Consider the following 16,220-nt stretch of genomic DNA (forward strand, 5'->3'; position numbering starts at 1 on the left):
TCATATAAGTATTATACATTTATAAATATGTAGTGGGTTGTAATGGGTGATGGTAGATAGGAGATGATAGGTTGGTGATGGTAGATATGTGATGATAAATAGGTAATGACAAATAGGAGATGACTAGGAGATGCTCTGACCTTGACTTACGATGTTGCGATGTAATCATCTACCAGAGTATCGATGACAACCGCTGACTAATCTAAACAAGTCATTTGGAAACACTAGCAGGCTCATAACATGTAGTTGATGAATTACAAGTTCAGACGATGTAGTAACTACGTATTCATGCAATGATACTCTAACCCTTACATTGGGGGAGTAATCCCCGAAACAGTACTGTCTATGCGATGTAGGTGATGATCCTTAGGAAAAGTCCTTAGCAACAAACATATAAGGAAATCTGATGTAAGGCGTAATAATAAATAAGAGGTTGTGTTAAGGTCATGTAAGTTATTGATTGTGATAGGTTAAGTGAGAGTTGTGCAAAATAGTAAGTTGTGACGTGTCGTGCTTATCCAAGTACTATTACACTGTTGTGCCTATCCAAGTACTATTGTATTGGCATGCCTATCCAAGTACTATTGTATTGTCATGCGTATCCAAGTACTATTGTATTGTCGTGCCTATCCAAGTACTACTGTGCAGCCGTATCTAGCCAAGTATTATTGTACTTCCGTGCCTATCCAATTATTATTTTACTGTCGTACCTATCCAAGTACTATTGTATTGTCGTGTCTAGCCAAGTACTATTGTACTGTAACGCTTGGTCCAAGTATTATTTAGTTCTCAATATTTTAGGGTTTTGGTTGGAACTCGATGAGTTGGGGAGCTCCAACTCGTCGTGTAGGGATTTATTCGGACGCAGATTAAAGACTTAAATCGACGAGTTGGGAAGCCCCAACTCGACGAGTAGACGCTGGAAAGAAAAACCCTAATTTTTAGGGTTTGCACCCTATTTAAAGGCCTTAAGCCTCATTGTTAGCCTCCCTCATCGCGCCCTCAGTCCAGAGAAACCCTAAATTGTGTCTCATCTCCCATATTTGAGTGTGTGTGAGTTAAAAGAGTGTGTTCGTTGGTGTTTTCTTGAAGGAGTTGAAGTTAGTGGTGCATAGTTGAAGGGAGAAGTTGTAGATCCGTAGATTTCTCTGTTGTGGCAACTATATTAAGGTATAAAGTCAGTACCTTGACCATTCTTTTGCTAGATCTCTTCCCTTGAAAGTTTATGGCCATTATTAGTCTATTTTGGACCATTCTTGGATTTTAGCATGTTATGAAGATGTGGCTTCAGATCTGGACATCTCATGGCCTTTGGGGACTTAAAGTTGCCAACTTTATCAAGTATTGGCCCTCCTTCATGCTCTAAGTCCCTTAACAAGCTTTGTTTTAGTGTTTTAGCCTCTTGATACCATGCATGGACGTAAAGTTAGCAACTTTACGTGGTATCTTCACCTTTGGAGATCATATCTATAGTTTGGGGCTTTGGACTCGCTGGAAGAGTGGTTGAATGTGTTAAGACTAGGAAAACTCGACGATTTGCCCTACCAACTCGACGAGTTGATTCGGGTTTCCCCGATCCTCTGGACACTATGCAAAATCGACGAGTTGTCCTGTTAACTCGGCGAGTTGACTAGGGTTCCTCCCCGGTCTTCTGAGAACTGAAGGAACTCGACGAGTCAGCAAGTGCACTCGACGAGTTAGGTCAACATGGATTGTTGACCTTGACTGTTGACTTTGACTTTGACCATGGTCGACCAAGTTTGACTTTAAGGGTATCTTTGGTATTTTGGGATTTTGATGAAGTTATTTGCATGGTGGTTGTAGGCAGTTGATTTCGGATCTGTGAGTTGGGATTTAATCTTACCAGTTAAGCGTTCCTTGAGAGGTGAGTCTCCTCACCATACCAATGGGTCGAAGGCACCAAGTCTGGCCCATTATTTTCTAGGTGATATACTAGTTGTTATGTGATACGTGATCTGCTAGCAGTCTCTGTGATATTTTCATGGAAGACCTAGAGGGGTTCCCAAGGCACTTAGGTGTAAGACCTTGGAGGGTTTCCATGGCATCCTTAGTAAAGACCTTGGGGGGTTCCCGAGGCACTTGGTTGTAAGACCTTGGAGGGTTTCCATGGCATCCTTAGTAAAGAACTCGGGGGGTTCCCGAGGCACTTAGTTGTAAGACCTTGGAGGGTTTCCATGGCATCCTTGGGCTAATACCATGTGGGGGTTCCCATGGCACCCGAAGTAAGACCCTGGAGGGTTTCCAGGGCATCCTTATATGTTTTCATGCATGGCTTATGTGGTGTATGTAGCTGATATAGCTAATATGGGTTATGTGATTATGTAGATTGTGTGGGGTATGCTCTAGGGAACTCACTAAGCATTAGCTTACAGTTTGTTTGTTGTTTCAGGTACTTCAGGATCTAAGGGCAAGAGCCGGCATGATGGCGCGACATGCACTCTCTGGCGTTTTATTTGGGACACTCTAATATTTTGAATAATTTATCTGATGTTATGGATTTTTGAAAACAAATGTGATTGGAGTTTTATATCTTATGGAAATGATTTGGTTATTTAAAAATGAAAATTTTTATTGGAAATTTGGGTTGTTACATGTACTGTCATGACTAATCCTAGTACTTTTATACTATTGTGCTTACCCAAAATGTTATCATGTTGTCAATAAAGATCCTTTAGTAAAGATCTCTCGAGATCACCATACTAGGATTAGAAAGTAAGGATAATGAGAATGGGGTAATTGAATTATTTAAATGTTGAAGAATTTATAATTAAAGATTATAATATTGTGGGTTGAAAACCCTATGTATCTCACTAGGTTTCCCAACCTGACTCACACGGTTTATTTGTATCACAGGTATCGATGCGAAGATACATTACACTGGGAGATTAAAGGAGATGTAGATCATTAGTGTAAATTAATATAAGGTCTATTTTTGCTTATGTTTTGTATCAGTTATGACATCCGAAGTTTTGAAAATATATAAATATCGAATGTTTCTTCGGAAATGTTTAATGTTAATATTATCTCACAGTGAAATAATATTTTTGGGACCAATTCCGCAAACAAAAGAAATACTTTGTTTTAAAATAAGCATAAATAAAAAAATTAAAATGACCGTAAATTTGGAGATGTCACATAACTCACCTTACTAGTTAGTGAAAACTAACTATTACTTGGTCTCCTAGTCTTCACTTGGTGCACTTGATCAATATCCTTGACAAAAGCTATTTTAATAACACATTAATCCCTTAATAACATGTATTATTCCATAAAGAACTTATTTCTAATCCATATTCAATATGATCATTCACTTGATCACATAAAATTTTCATTTATAACTTTGTCAACAAAATTTATCATGGTCCATGAATATCTCATTTATATGACTTATTTCATTAAGTCATAAGCCCAATTTCAAGTTTCCGATAGTTTCAACATTTAGGGTTCTTAACCCTAAATGTAAAATTCAAGGATTCATTCATAGGAATCAATCAAAGCTTGAAATCATGAATAAAACACTTAATAATACAATATATTAAAGATCCATAGCATTTGGACCAAGTTCAAGTAATTCTCACAAAATTCACCATGAATGAACATAAAGCGTAACCAATGAAGATAAGAAGCTACATTCATTCACATAGTTGGCTTAAACCTTGTTCTCTTTTGAATTTCATCAAACAGTTGGCTCTAAAACTCAAAATTGTTCCTAGAAGTTGTGGAACTCGAGTGAGCATTTTTGTGAAGGATGAGGTTAAATAATCTACTTCAACCAAATTGAGATCTTCAATTATCGTTTTTGTTGCTAATCTTCACACTGTAACCTACATGTATGCATCATGTTTTCTTAAATTTTGTCACGTAATCTAGCATGCACACTTCGTGTTCTAACTAGACTCAGTTTAGCATCTTATTTTCAAAAACGTCGTGTAATTCCTATTTTTATGTGTTGTGTTCCATGTACATTGCTCATTTTGGAAATAGCAATGTACATCACCGTTTTACGTCAAAAATGGACCTCTATGTGAAGTGTAATTCCATTTTGTGAGTCGTGTATCTTGCGGTTGCAGTTTTATGCTTAACCAAGTTTACATCTTCACCCATAAAAATTCATATCGCACAATCAGATGACTAAAATTTTTATTTATAATAATCATAATAACAGTTTTAACGAATCATTTCATCACATAACAAGGTATTAACCAAACTTGGTGCTTGCATTTCATTACAATTGTCATTTTAGACCAAATAATCCTTTTACATCAAAATTCAATGCAATACTTAACATTCAATTTTAGGGATGTTACATGCACATCTTAAAGGAGGTAAGTAGTAAATGTCTAGAAAACCACTTCATACTTTTCTAGTAAATATTGTATCTCTAAGGGAATCTCTTAGGTTTTAGTATTTAGGGACATATTGATGTTACTTTGTAGTCCTTCACCTCGAATAGAGATAACCTGGACCATTGAAATCTCTCATCCTTTTTGTATAACCTCTTCTATTTCTTCGGGTCCTATGTCTTTAATTTCTTTTTTTGCAGTCCCTCCCTCTAAGCATAACTCTTTTCCCTTAAGCTTGAAATTTTGTAGTGTTATTAGCATAGTTGTGTTTGATATTTTCCAAGGTTGTAAACCACTAAACTCCCAAAACCAATAATCTCCTCCTAGGTAATAACATTGACATCTATTGAAAAGGTGAACACTTTCATCTTCCAATTAAACCTCGTCACAGCTTAATCATAGATAATCTGTCCCCCTCTAACAACCTTAACACTGATAGGGTGCGTGTTGAAAACTTAAACCCTAATTCATAGGGTAATTTATCCTCAATAAATTTATGAGTGCTTCACATATCCATCAATATTTATAAGCTCTTCTAACCATAAGAACTATTTGGTAAATCTCATTGCTTAGTAGATATTTGTTCTAGCCATAACATTTACTACAATCTGATAACATTTGTGAACTACTTCATCGTTTGCTTCCATTTTATGATAAATTTTGGGACATTTACAACGATGTTCATGGATCATATTTTTTATCAGAAAAGTAGCACAACCTTTTCACCTTCTTATCTTCAAACTTAGCAGGTGATAGGGTTCGTCTATTATTATTGGGTCTTGCTATAGTTTGAGTCCATGGCTTTATCATAATTTTGTTTAATGCATTTGTATTTTAAGGTGTCAATTTGGTTAATGGTCTGGTGTATGTAGCAAGATGATTTTGGGTCAAATTTGAACCGCTTAAATTTGAGTGGTCTTGTTGTAATTTATCGAGGTTTGATTAAACATTTGATCTTGTAGCTGAATTTCATCTTCCAATACCGTTATGAAACAACTTAGAGCATATTTAAGTGGCATATGTAATTTGTTTAAAATGGCGTTGAAAGCATCATAGTACTCCTTACTTGTTAAAGATTGTCTAAGTTTTTCTGCTCCCAATTATTCTATCCCTGACTACTCATAGTAAGTTCAATTTTTTCGAAATATTAGAGATTTTTATATAATGATAGAAAAGGAGTTCTTTCGTCTCAAAATCTGAATAATATTATTCATTATTTCAATTTTTCTGGGCATTCATCGAAAGGAGATATGTGCTTCGAATTTGACCAATTGAGATATAGGTAAACATTATTTTTTGATTATTTATCCATTCCAATTTTTCGTCTATTTCTGTATTTTTTTCTAAATTCATAGGTTCGATAACTTGTAATAGAACTGATGCAGGAGAGAAATATTAGATTACATAGAGTCGACGAATGAGATAGGTTCATTAACAATTCATAGATGAAAAAATGGAAAAAAAAAAAAAAAAAAAAAAAAAGCATTCACTCCTCTTTTATATCTTGCATCTATAGTATTTTTGTCTTGGTGGATTTCTCTCATTTCAAAAAAGTATGGAATCCTATTGGTGGAATACTAGGCAATCCGAACCTTTTTTGACTGATATTGAAGAAAAGAGTATTCTAGAAAAAATCATAGAATTAGAGGAACTCCTCTTCTTAGAGGAAATGATTAAGGAATACTCGGAGACACATCTACAAAACCTTCTGGTCATCGAATAACTGATGAAATCATTTTTTCAAAGCTTTCGAATACTTTAACCATGATAATGCAGCTTCAGGACCTCTATTTTTCATTAAGGCTTGGTGTCATTGCAATGGATCCCCTCCACATGGATTGTTGTTAACTTCACTCTAGCTACATATGGTGTTGGATCCAACTGGAAGAATTATTTCACTTTGTATGACCATGAACCTAGTTAATCCCCTCCAAACTTAGGAAATTTCACCTTGTTAGACAAGATGAGTAATTGTTTCCTTCTCCCACTGTATTATTTCCCCTTCTCTTGTTAACATCCTCTCCTCTTTGTGGCTCATTAACTAGTTAATTCATTGGAATAGAGAATCTTGCTATCATATATGTTTGTTATTGCCTTAACATTTTCAACCATAGACATGGCGTGTTGATTCCTCATTAGCTTTAAATGTTTAACCTACCCCCAAATTCACTCAAAATATTTTTTACTAATACCTCAGGTTGTGCGGATGGAATGGGAGTATTTTGCTCCACCTCATTGGTTTTGCTTTAATAAGCTATCTTCGATGTTCTTTTGTTGGTTCTTAGTCATGGAGTGCATGTAAGAAACAATGGCTAGAGACGACTGCTCTGTACCAATGATGTGTATTCTTAACAAGAACTCACGATTGACAAAAGAGTCGATGGATTAGACCTTCTTTAGAATCCAAAAGAATCAAGATTTAGAATACCTCCTAAAGATTCATATAGCTAACACTTTGTGCTCAAGTTTTGGCAAAGAATATAAAAGATAAGGGGAGAAGAGTAGAGAAAAGAAAGAAAAAAAAATCGTATCTAATATTCTCAAATTGGAAAGAAATGAAAAGAAAATAAACATTTTCTTGGCTGCAATCCTAATCCTACCAAATTGCAATGAAAGTTAGGAAGTTATCAATCCACTTCGTTCCAATTCTTTACATTAAAAAAATTCAGAAGCATCAAAACAAGAATTTCTTTTACATTCTCTCCAAATCAAACGACTTCCTCTCCTTCATTCTCTCCCTTTCAAGACTTATACAAGACTTGATAAAGTTGTTGTCTGCTTATCCTCATTCATTTCATTTATAAGGAGTTTTAAGTGACTAGTCATTTAAAACGCATGACCCTCTCTATACACAATTTGCATGCAAAATATATTCAATAAATGGATTGTGACAAGACCTACACACAATTAAAATGAACAAATTGCTCCAAACAAAAAACACATCCACCACATTCAAACTAATTCCATTTTGATAAAAATAAATGTATTGAAAAACAATATCCACCATTATGAAATAATACACAAGTAAAAATACAAAAATAAACTCAAGCAGCTGCTTCCTCATTTAGCTCCAACTTCCATAAGCAGTATTCCCTCTCAAACAACAAAAATTCCTGAAAGTCAATATAACACCACCATAAGTCAAACCACCATAAACCAACCCCAAAACAAAAACAAAAATTTAAAAAAAAAAAAAAAAAAAAAAAAAATCAAAATCACCTGTAATTGGTTCTGACTAAACAAATGAATGAGGCCAGTTTCAGGAGCCGCAACCAATTCAATCAATTCATCATGGATTTCATGCGTATCATTACCAGACTCCATAACAGAAACAGAAACCTACATTTTTATTTTAAAATGAAATAAAATTGATATCATTTTAAATTTATTTATCAAAAAAAAAAAGTATATACCTGCATGCATCGAAGAATAACTTCTGGAATACAACACCTGCGACATAAACCCCTCAAGATATATGTTGCTGGATTTCCTACAGATCCATCACTACCAGAATACCATGCATCTATTTTCATTATTTCCATTGTTACCCCTGCTTGAAATCTCGCCAGCTCACCTATCAATTCAACATCATCCAAACTTTCATTATACTTTCAAAAATCTACACATTATACCAATCTCATCCAAATATATATATATATATATATATATATATATATATATATATATATATATATATATATATATATATATATATATATATATATATACCTTTAATGCCAGCTGCAACAATAGCAGCAAGAAGGCCACCATCAGCAACTTTATTCGACCCAAATCCATCACTCTCTGTTGCTGTACACTGCAGTGAAACCTCAATAGAGTACCTATCTTTTGTAGAAATCGCTACATTCACCTGAACATGAAATAAGCTAATAAGATACATCTTTTGTATTAAATTTGAAAATAAAATTTAAAAAAAAAAAAAAAAGTAAAGAAACATACGAGCAAGTGGCGATGTGATACAACTTGTTCAGATACTGAAGAATAAAGAGCACTTGTGAGAGCTGTACACAATGAGGCATCTGGAGGCATACATTCACCAGAAGGCAAACAAAGCATAGCTGTAGCTTGCAGTTGAAGGTTTGTGGGCTCCATAAATTCATAAATTTCATCCTCAGTAGGAACCAACCATGGGTTTTCTTTTCCTATTCAAAAATGTAAAAATTCAGAATCACCAAAAAGATAGGGGTAATTTTGTAATTTTTGTTTATAGTTTACTTACTTAGCAGCAAAGCCATGGATGAAGATAATGTTTCCATAGCTACAACATTTGCTCTGTGTTTCTCTTCGTTTGAAATGTCTTGAGGGTCAATTCCGGCATTTTCTAATTCAATTTGTAGCCAGTTGCGATATGTTGCATCACAGGAGTAGTACTCGTTCTATTGAATGAAACATTAACATTGGTTTTATTTATTTAATAAGATTTTGTAAAAGGTTATGTAATTGTAGAGCTTCTAGAAGCATACCCAGTCTTCAAACTCTCGCATACTATCAGAAACATCATTGTCCTCTGTTGAAAACAAAGCTTCTGATGAATGTTTTAAAGGCTCAGCAAGTATACTAAGCAACTTATGAGCACCAATAGGCATTGATGGAACTCTCCACATAGAAATTAAAGAAAATTCCCGGAATAGCACATTGCTAAAAAAGAGAGAGATACTAAAAATGTTTAGCAACATGTGATAATTAATAATTAAGAAAACAATTAATTAATTACCTGTGGATTAATGCTCTAATGAGAAGCTTAATGCCAACAGCTATAGCATTGTTAATGGTGGAAGGTGGAGTAAAACAAAGCCATTGAATGACCATGGCTTTTTCAAGACTATGTAACCGAAATTGCTCTGCCACGTCAGATGACATGTCATATTTTCCAACTTTTACTTCTCGTGATCTTGATAAAACTCTGTTTAAATTTTTTTTTTTTAAATGAGAAAGGTAATAAATGGAAACAGTTAAATTAAGAAGGATTTAAAAAGAAACCTTTCAATAATTTCTTCAAAGCTTCCTTTTTCAAAACTGGCATTTGAATCATCTCCAGGGGAAAACGGGAGGTATTCTATAGCAGAAAGAAAGATTTTGTATCTCACGTGAACACTGCCAAATTTTAAAAAAAAAATTAAAAACATTAAAAGGTGTATAAAAGTAAATATTTTGTTAAAAAATATAAAAAAAATCACCTGCCATTCAAGCGTAACTCCATCATATGGACAAAAAGGTCAATGCAACGATGGCGTGCAAGCTGAGATGCATAGATTCCAACCAACTCTTCATGTTGCTTTGAGAAAAGAAACATTGCGTACCTGAAAAAATTACATATTTGCCCATGTTAAGTCGAAACAAGTTAAAAGAAATAAAGTTAGGTATTAAGATGAAAAAGACTCACATGTGAAGAATAAGATCACCAAGAGTCATTGTCTTCTCCTTAAAAGCATCCTTCATTTCATCAGCAAGTAAATGCCGAAGCACAAGAACTAAATGTGCCCCAAAACGGATCATTTGAGGGTCCCCATGAGGCCTTCCAGAAACAAAAAAACAATTTCAAGAAAATCTAAAAATGCAAATTTTTTATTAAAAAAAATAAAAACGAAATGAATTTATTTACCTGAAGATATCTTCATCGCCTCCTGATGGGGATATCCATGACCATATAAGGTCAAGTAAACGAGGAATATCCCCCAACATTAAACTCATCTGTTTCAAAATTAATAATAAAAAAAATCATGTTATTTGACTTATTTCTATTCATATGAAAAAAAAATGTAAAAAAGTGCTAACTTCAATCTGGCGATGTTGCTCCTTACACCCTCGAATTACAGCTTCATGCACAGACTCACTAAATCATAAAACAAAAAAAGAATTTAAGTACCAAAATTAAAAATCTTTGTTGCACTAAAAACAAAATCCCAGATTTTTAATTTTTACCTTGAATGAAGCTTTTGAAGAAGGGCAGAAAGGTCACGTGGTTGTTGATTCAATACTTGAAGTGGCCAATTTTCAGGTCCAAGAAGTGATTCAGAAGTAATATCTTCACTTCTTTCAGTTTCACCAGATAACTCCAAATCAACTTGAACATCAAGCCATGACTTGGTCAACGCCCAGCATGCAGCCTGAAATTGGTCAAACCTCAAATACAATACACCAAACGGTCAAAAAGTCAAAAAGTCAACAGTACCTCCCAATCGTTACAAATCGGTAAAACGCGTTTCACATTACTGCAATTGGCTGCATATACTGCTGTTTCAAATTTCCCACTCTCTTGCTCTGCGATTTTCTTTAATAAACATAAAACAGTAATTAATATGTTTTTTGGATGATAAAATAGTAAACTAATTAAACATTTTGAAATATATCTTATGTTACCTCTGATGCACAATATGAAGCCCATTTCCAGAGGCGTCTCTGATTATTCACACCACTTTCCAATTCCATAGCTTGAAGAGATCTGTTCTTTCCATTTTTTATGAGGGCTTCAATGGAAGGAGAATGATCCAAACCTCCAAATGGACATAAGGTTGCAGCTCTCCATGACTAAATGCAAGAAATAGCAATGTACTTTCCATTATAGCATCCTACTTTCATTTTGTTGAAATAAAACATTCTACTTTCAAGATTTTTCTTATAGCAGTTACAGATTGCTTTGTATTTACCAGTGCTATAATCAGAAAGATTTTTCAAAATGGAAGTATGATGCTATGAATTATGATAAACAAATTAATATTATTTATATGATGGATACCTGTCCTGCAGACCTGCAAAGATGGCATGCCTCTTCCAATCTTCCAGCTCTTAATAGAGCCCAGACATCTTCCAAAAGAGATTCATCTTGTTTCTGTTTAGATATAAAGTTAACTCCATGAGTGAAGATACAGTTTATAAAAACTAGCTAATTAGATGCAGAAGATGGAAGCAGATGAAGAAAAGAATACTTTGTCATCAGAAAGTGGTTGAGCATGTTGGCGTGTTGGAGCATCAAAATCCAAGTGATGAACAATCTTGTCATTTGAGGAGCCTTTCTTTAGAAATCTTTGTGTGTGATTCCAGACTCCAGAGGTGGGGAGATGTGTGCCAACATGAGAGCCACGTACCTGTATACAAGGATGTAAAAGATATTTAAAAAGATAAAAATAAAAATTGGATATATTTTAGTGATAATTGTTTCAACAACAAATCACCTTGTTCTCCAAATCAAGAGCCTTGGAGGCTAATCCTTCAAGCCATTGGATAAGTCTAAGGCATAATTGAGCTTTATGATCTGCTGCAACAAACTGGCAAGCCTCCAGATGTGAAGTTGTTGGCAACTGAAGTAAAAACATTTAAATAAAGTCTATAAAACTTGAGTTTTAAGATAAATTAAACAAAGTGAGTAAACATAAAAGCTTGATACCAGGATAAGATTTTCAGGAAGCTCTTCATTCCCTGTTCAAATGGGAAGAGAAGAAAAGAAACTATAAATTGATGGGACCCCAGAAAGTAAAAAACTATAATCAGTGGTTTGTTTAAATATATATAAAAAGCTATTGAGTTTATATACAAATCCAGCCTACATCCAAATGAATAATTAGGTAAAAGGTTACCTTTCCCATATAAATACCACAAAAGTGACCAAGAAGCAGCCTCATCAAGTAGCACCCTAGCCTTTTGCCTCATCAATTTGTCCTCAACAATCCTGTGTCTCTCAGTACAGCTGTTGCTGTAGATAAACAAAAGAAATATGTAGTCTTTTTATAGGAACAAGCAACACGAAATATAGAAATTCCACTAGCATATCAGATTGTTTTGGGGTATGACACATACTTAATTGACTCAGAAACATTGCGGCATGCTCCTTCAAGTCTTAATATCAAATCAGGGATGGACATCAACCCTGCAAGACATACATTAAACAATAAAGTACAGAACCAGTTGAACCCATTACCACTTATAGCATACATTAGTGTTTATATGGTTCATGATATGTATGCATAGAACCTAAAGGTGGAATCATGTTGGGGAAAAGTAAAATAGATCAAAGGCGTCAACTGTAATGTCAATTGTAACGTCCATAGTTAAGCATATAAATTGCCTACCTTGAAGAGCAGCATCAAAAAGAGATGCGAATAAAGGAAATGTTGCATCTCCACTATCAGGTGATGCATCTTCCTCAAGCTTGCAAGCTTTTAAGGAATGCGTTCTTGATCGACCAACTGAATCGTTAGCAATAGCCATTTCAGCTATTCCGCGACTATCTACTGAGGGTGATCTCCTTTTGAACGAAGATTGAGTTCTCGCGTTTATTCCTTCTGATTGATCACCATCAGAATGGTCAACTTCTTTTTTGATATTTTCAAGATATAGAGCAGCATTACTGAACTTCGATTGATAATTCTCTTGGTGCGGTGAAGGCGAATTCCTTTTTCTGAGCATACACAATTATGGGTTAGTGAAAAAAACAACTTACGACTGATAAAATTCTCAAGAAGACGTGAGTCCATGAAATATTTTCGAAGTTTTATTTGAAGAATATAGTAACAACGCCAATTTGCTTAATTTGGGGAAGAGTTTCAATGTTCCGATTCATACCCGTAACGCCGGAAACGCTCTCTGAGGCTTAAGTCTTGAGGATCAAAATAACTTGGAGACGTATCCATGTCGACATTCATTGTAGCGATACCAACTTACAATTTTTTCTGTTAACAAATATTAATGAACTATCTGCGTTGTGAGGGTTTTGATGAGTAGCTTTAAACCCTAGAAATACTGATTTGAGCGCGGAAAGAAGAAGGTATGGATGATTTAGGGTAAATTACATAAGTAGTCCCTAAGTTATCTCTTAAATACACTAAATGGCCCGTTGTTTATATAAATGACAGGATTTTCCCTTGAAACCAAAATAGTGCATAAAATGGAAGATTAATGTTAACATTGTTCAAAAAACTTAAGAAAAAAAAAACATAAAAACGTGATAATTTATTTTTATTTTCTAAAGATTTTATGTTTTAAATGGGGAGTCCCACCACCATGGGATGAGAATCATTTAGATAACCTTTTAAATAATCTATCAAATCTTGATTTATACTTTGATTCTTTTACCAATAAAACATTTGATAGTAAAAATTGTTTTAGATGATATTATAATAGTTTGGAAGATCTTTCAAAATAAATTGTTATAAAAATAAATACATAAAGGTAATATACTATAATAAACTAATCAATAAAAATATATTGTTGCTTTTGTATTGAACTCCTTTTAATATTTTAAGATAGATTGTCTCGGTTTATTTTTAGGATTAATGACTTGTAAAGATAATAAACTTTGTCATATATACACATTTAGTCGCTATTTTTTGTGCATGATTATTGTTGAACTTGTTTAAAATGTTTGAAATACCTGTTATTGTAAACTTGGTTGGTTTCTGATGTCTCTAACATCTTCATCGACTTTCTAATCATCTTCTTTAGTCATACATGAATTCTCTGGCAACCAAGGTCAAGAACATCTATACATGTGTTCGTGTTCATCCCCTAGAAAAATTGTGTCCATCCCATTCAAATTTCGAGTCTCAATATGCAAGCTCAATAACATCATCTAAAGATGCAAGCTCAAGAAATCTAGTTTTGAGTTTTGAGTTTGTTTTCAAAAATCATGTCTGCCCCTTCAGAAAATCAAGAAATGTTTGTGTTCGTGATCATCTCCTTCAAAAATTGTATCCATCTTCGTCATGTGTTTAAGCATAAAATCCAACTTCAAAAATAGCTCATAAGTCTAGGTTCAAAAACACTATGAATTTGGTCCTCAAAATCTAGGTTTAAAACCCCTTCATGTATGAATATGGTTGTCCCAAGGATTTATGGTTGTCCGAAAATTCTTATAAATTCTTATTGGTCAGAGAAGATGATCAGAAACCCACTGGTCAGAAACTCTGAAAACCAACTAAATTAAACAAATTCAATGCTAAGTCGTATAAAAAAATAAAAAATAAAAAATTTAATATAGATTTCAAAATGTTTGGCTTTCTTAAAATAATTTTGTTTATAACTAAAAGCGAATATTTTAAAACAATATAAATAAAGGTTATATAGAAACACCGGCTTCATCTCCACCGTCCGTCCGCCCCATCCCTTAACCAGAAATCGTAGTGTCTGCTAAAAGTCGAAGCGCAACTGGTTTATCTACAGACAACAATGACGGTGGTCGCCGGTTGCTCCTCCTGTGCTCTTCCGAGACCAATCTCAACTCCGTCTCACCGGATAACCTACGGTCAGGAATCTTTTCGATCACACCCTGCTAAACAATCGTTATCTGCCAACATTTCTGCAAAATTATATTTCATCATAGCGAATCCACACTTCCTATCTTTTTACTTACTGCATAATTTTCCCAATTTTATGTCGAATTTTGCGATCTACTTTTGTTATATATGAACTCTAGACTTCCTATCTTTTTACAATGCCATATCAAGTTCCTTCAATTTGCAAGTCAATTAGTTCGATGGGTTTTTAGGGTCCTCCCCTTCGATTCGTGCTTCAAAACTGCTCACGATACTTAAATTGACAATTTTCTGATTTTCTAGATGTGATATGAAAGCGATAAGTAGCTTTTTAATCGCTTGTTTCTACTTCTTTTTGAAGGGAAGCTTGTTCCTCTTGTCCACAACTTCAGAACCTCCCATGGAGTTTCACTGTGCATCAATGCTATGCAAAAGAAGCTAGATCAATGTGCAGCATCAACAACAAATGAAACTGGTCAACAATTCTATGGCCCCTTGGGTTTAAACCAGGTATGATTGTTGAATCCCATAAAAAATTTCAATTTTACAGGTTTAATTGATTCATTTCATGTTCATCATTTGGTAGAAATTGGGAATGGGAATGGGGTTTGTAGGAATCAGTAACGCATTGTTATTAGCTACACCTTTAGACGCCATGGCAGACACCTCTGATGCAACCCAGTCTATCTTTAACATGAACATGCCTGTGTTATTACTTGTTGCCCTCATTGGAGCCACTGTTGGAGGTAAGTAACATTCACTATGCATTGATGCATTCATTGTATTATTTATAATTTATAATTTATAAATAAAATCCATTCTCAAATTATGAAATTTTGAAGGATTACTTGCTAGACAAAGAAAAGCAGAATTACAGAGGCTAAATGAACAGCTTCGCCAGATCAATGCAGCCTTAAAAAGACAAGCAAAGATAGAATCATATGCACCTGCTTTAAGCTATGCTCCTGCCATTAAAATACCTGAAAATGAAGTCTTTGTTGATCCAAGAAAGCAAGAGTTGATATCTCATCTCAAAAACGGGAAAAACTTTCTCAGAAATCAAAAACCAGAAAATGCATTCTTTGAGTTTAAAACCGCACTTGAGCTTGCTCAGAAGATTAAAGATCCAATCGAGGAAAAAAAGGCTGCAAGAGGACTAGGTTTTCTTTTCTTTCACATTTAAGGATGAAATGGTGTAATTTACTCAACCCACTAACCTAATTTTATTATTAATTTTTCAGGAGCATCAATGCAGAGGCAAGGTAAGCATCGAGAAGCCATTAAATACCATTCGATGGTTTTATCAATTTCAGAAAGAGAAGGTGAGGACTCAGGGAACACAGAAGCGTATGGAGCAATAGCTGATTGTTACACTGAGCTTGGTGACTTAGAAAAAGCAGCAACTTTCTATGATCAATACATTGCTAGATTACAAGCGGATTGATGATTGGTTCATCTGTTTCTTTACCACATCATCATGGATGGAAGTTTTGTAGTAGAGGCTTGTAATTGTTAATGGTTGTTTCCAACTTTCTTGAAATTTATGTTTTTCTTAATGATTTATAAAGACATTATGGATGATATTTTT

General features: G+C 34.3%; 2 protein-coding genes across 2 annotated transcripts; one reads left to right on the top strand and one right to left on the bottom strand.

Moving 5' to 3' along the window:
• Positions 1–7,313: 7,313 nt before the first annotated feature.
• LOC145102840 (nuclear pore complex protein) lies at positions 7,314–13,122 on the bottom strand. Its single transcript, XM_079040327.1, has 24 exons — positions 12,945–13,122; positions 12,452–12,780; positions 12,180–12,249; positions 11,960–12,075; positions 11,770–11,801; positions 11,558–11,683; positions 11,312–11,470; positions 11,122–11,214; positions 10,746–10,913; positions 10,558–10,656; positions 10,308–10,492; positions 10,161–10,218; positions 9,988–10,076; positions 9,769–9,900; positions 9,563–9,685; positions 9,366–9,479; positions 9,100–9,288; positions 8,849–9,023; positions 8,605–8,761; positions 8,325–8,527; positions 8,094–8,235; positions 7,778–7,938; positions 7,584–7,703; positions 7,314–7,477 (listed from the first exon to the last, which is right to left on the bottom strand). Exons 1-24 carry the CDS (start codon positions 13,022–13,024, stop codon positions 7,409–7,411), a joined length of 3,189 nt encoding a protein of 1,062 aa, XP_078896453.1. The 5' UTR covers positions 13,025–13,122; the 3' UTR covers positions 7,314–7,408.
• A 1,335-nt stretch (positions 13,123–14,457) lies between these two features.
• FLU (Tetratricopeptide repeat (TPR)-like superfamily protein) lies at positions 14,458–16,215 on the top strand. The gene is made up of 5 exons (XM_079040329.1): positions 14,458–14,622; positions 14,994–15,142; positions 15,219–15,378; positions 15,475–15,792; positions 15,874–16,215. Exons 1-5 carry the CDS (start codon positions 14,547–14,549, stop codon positions 16,074–16,076), a joined length of 906 nt encoding a protein of 301 aa, XP_078896455.1. The 5' UTR covers positions 14,458–14,546; the 3' UTR covers positions 16,077–16,215.
• The last annotated feature ends 5 nt before the right edge of the window (positions 16,216–16,220 follow it).

The sequence above is a fragment of the Lactuca serriola genome, chromosome 4, assembly GCF_051521515.1.
Source record: "Lactuca serriola cultivar US96UC23 chromosome 4, Lser_US96UC23_V15, whole genome shotgun sequence".
Classification (NCBI taxonomy): Eukaryota; Viridiplantae; Streptophyta; class Magnoliopsida; order Asterales; family Asteraceae; genus Lactuca; species Lactuca serriola.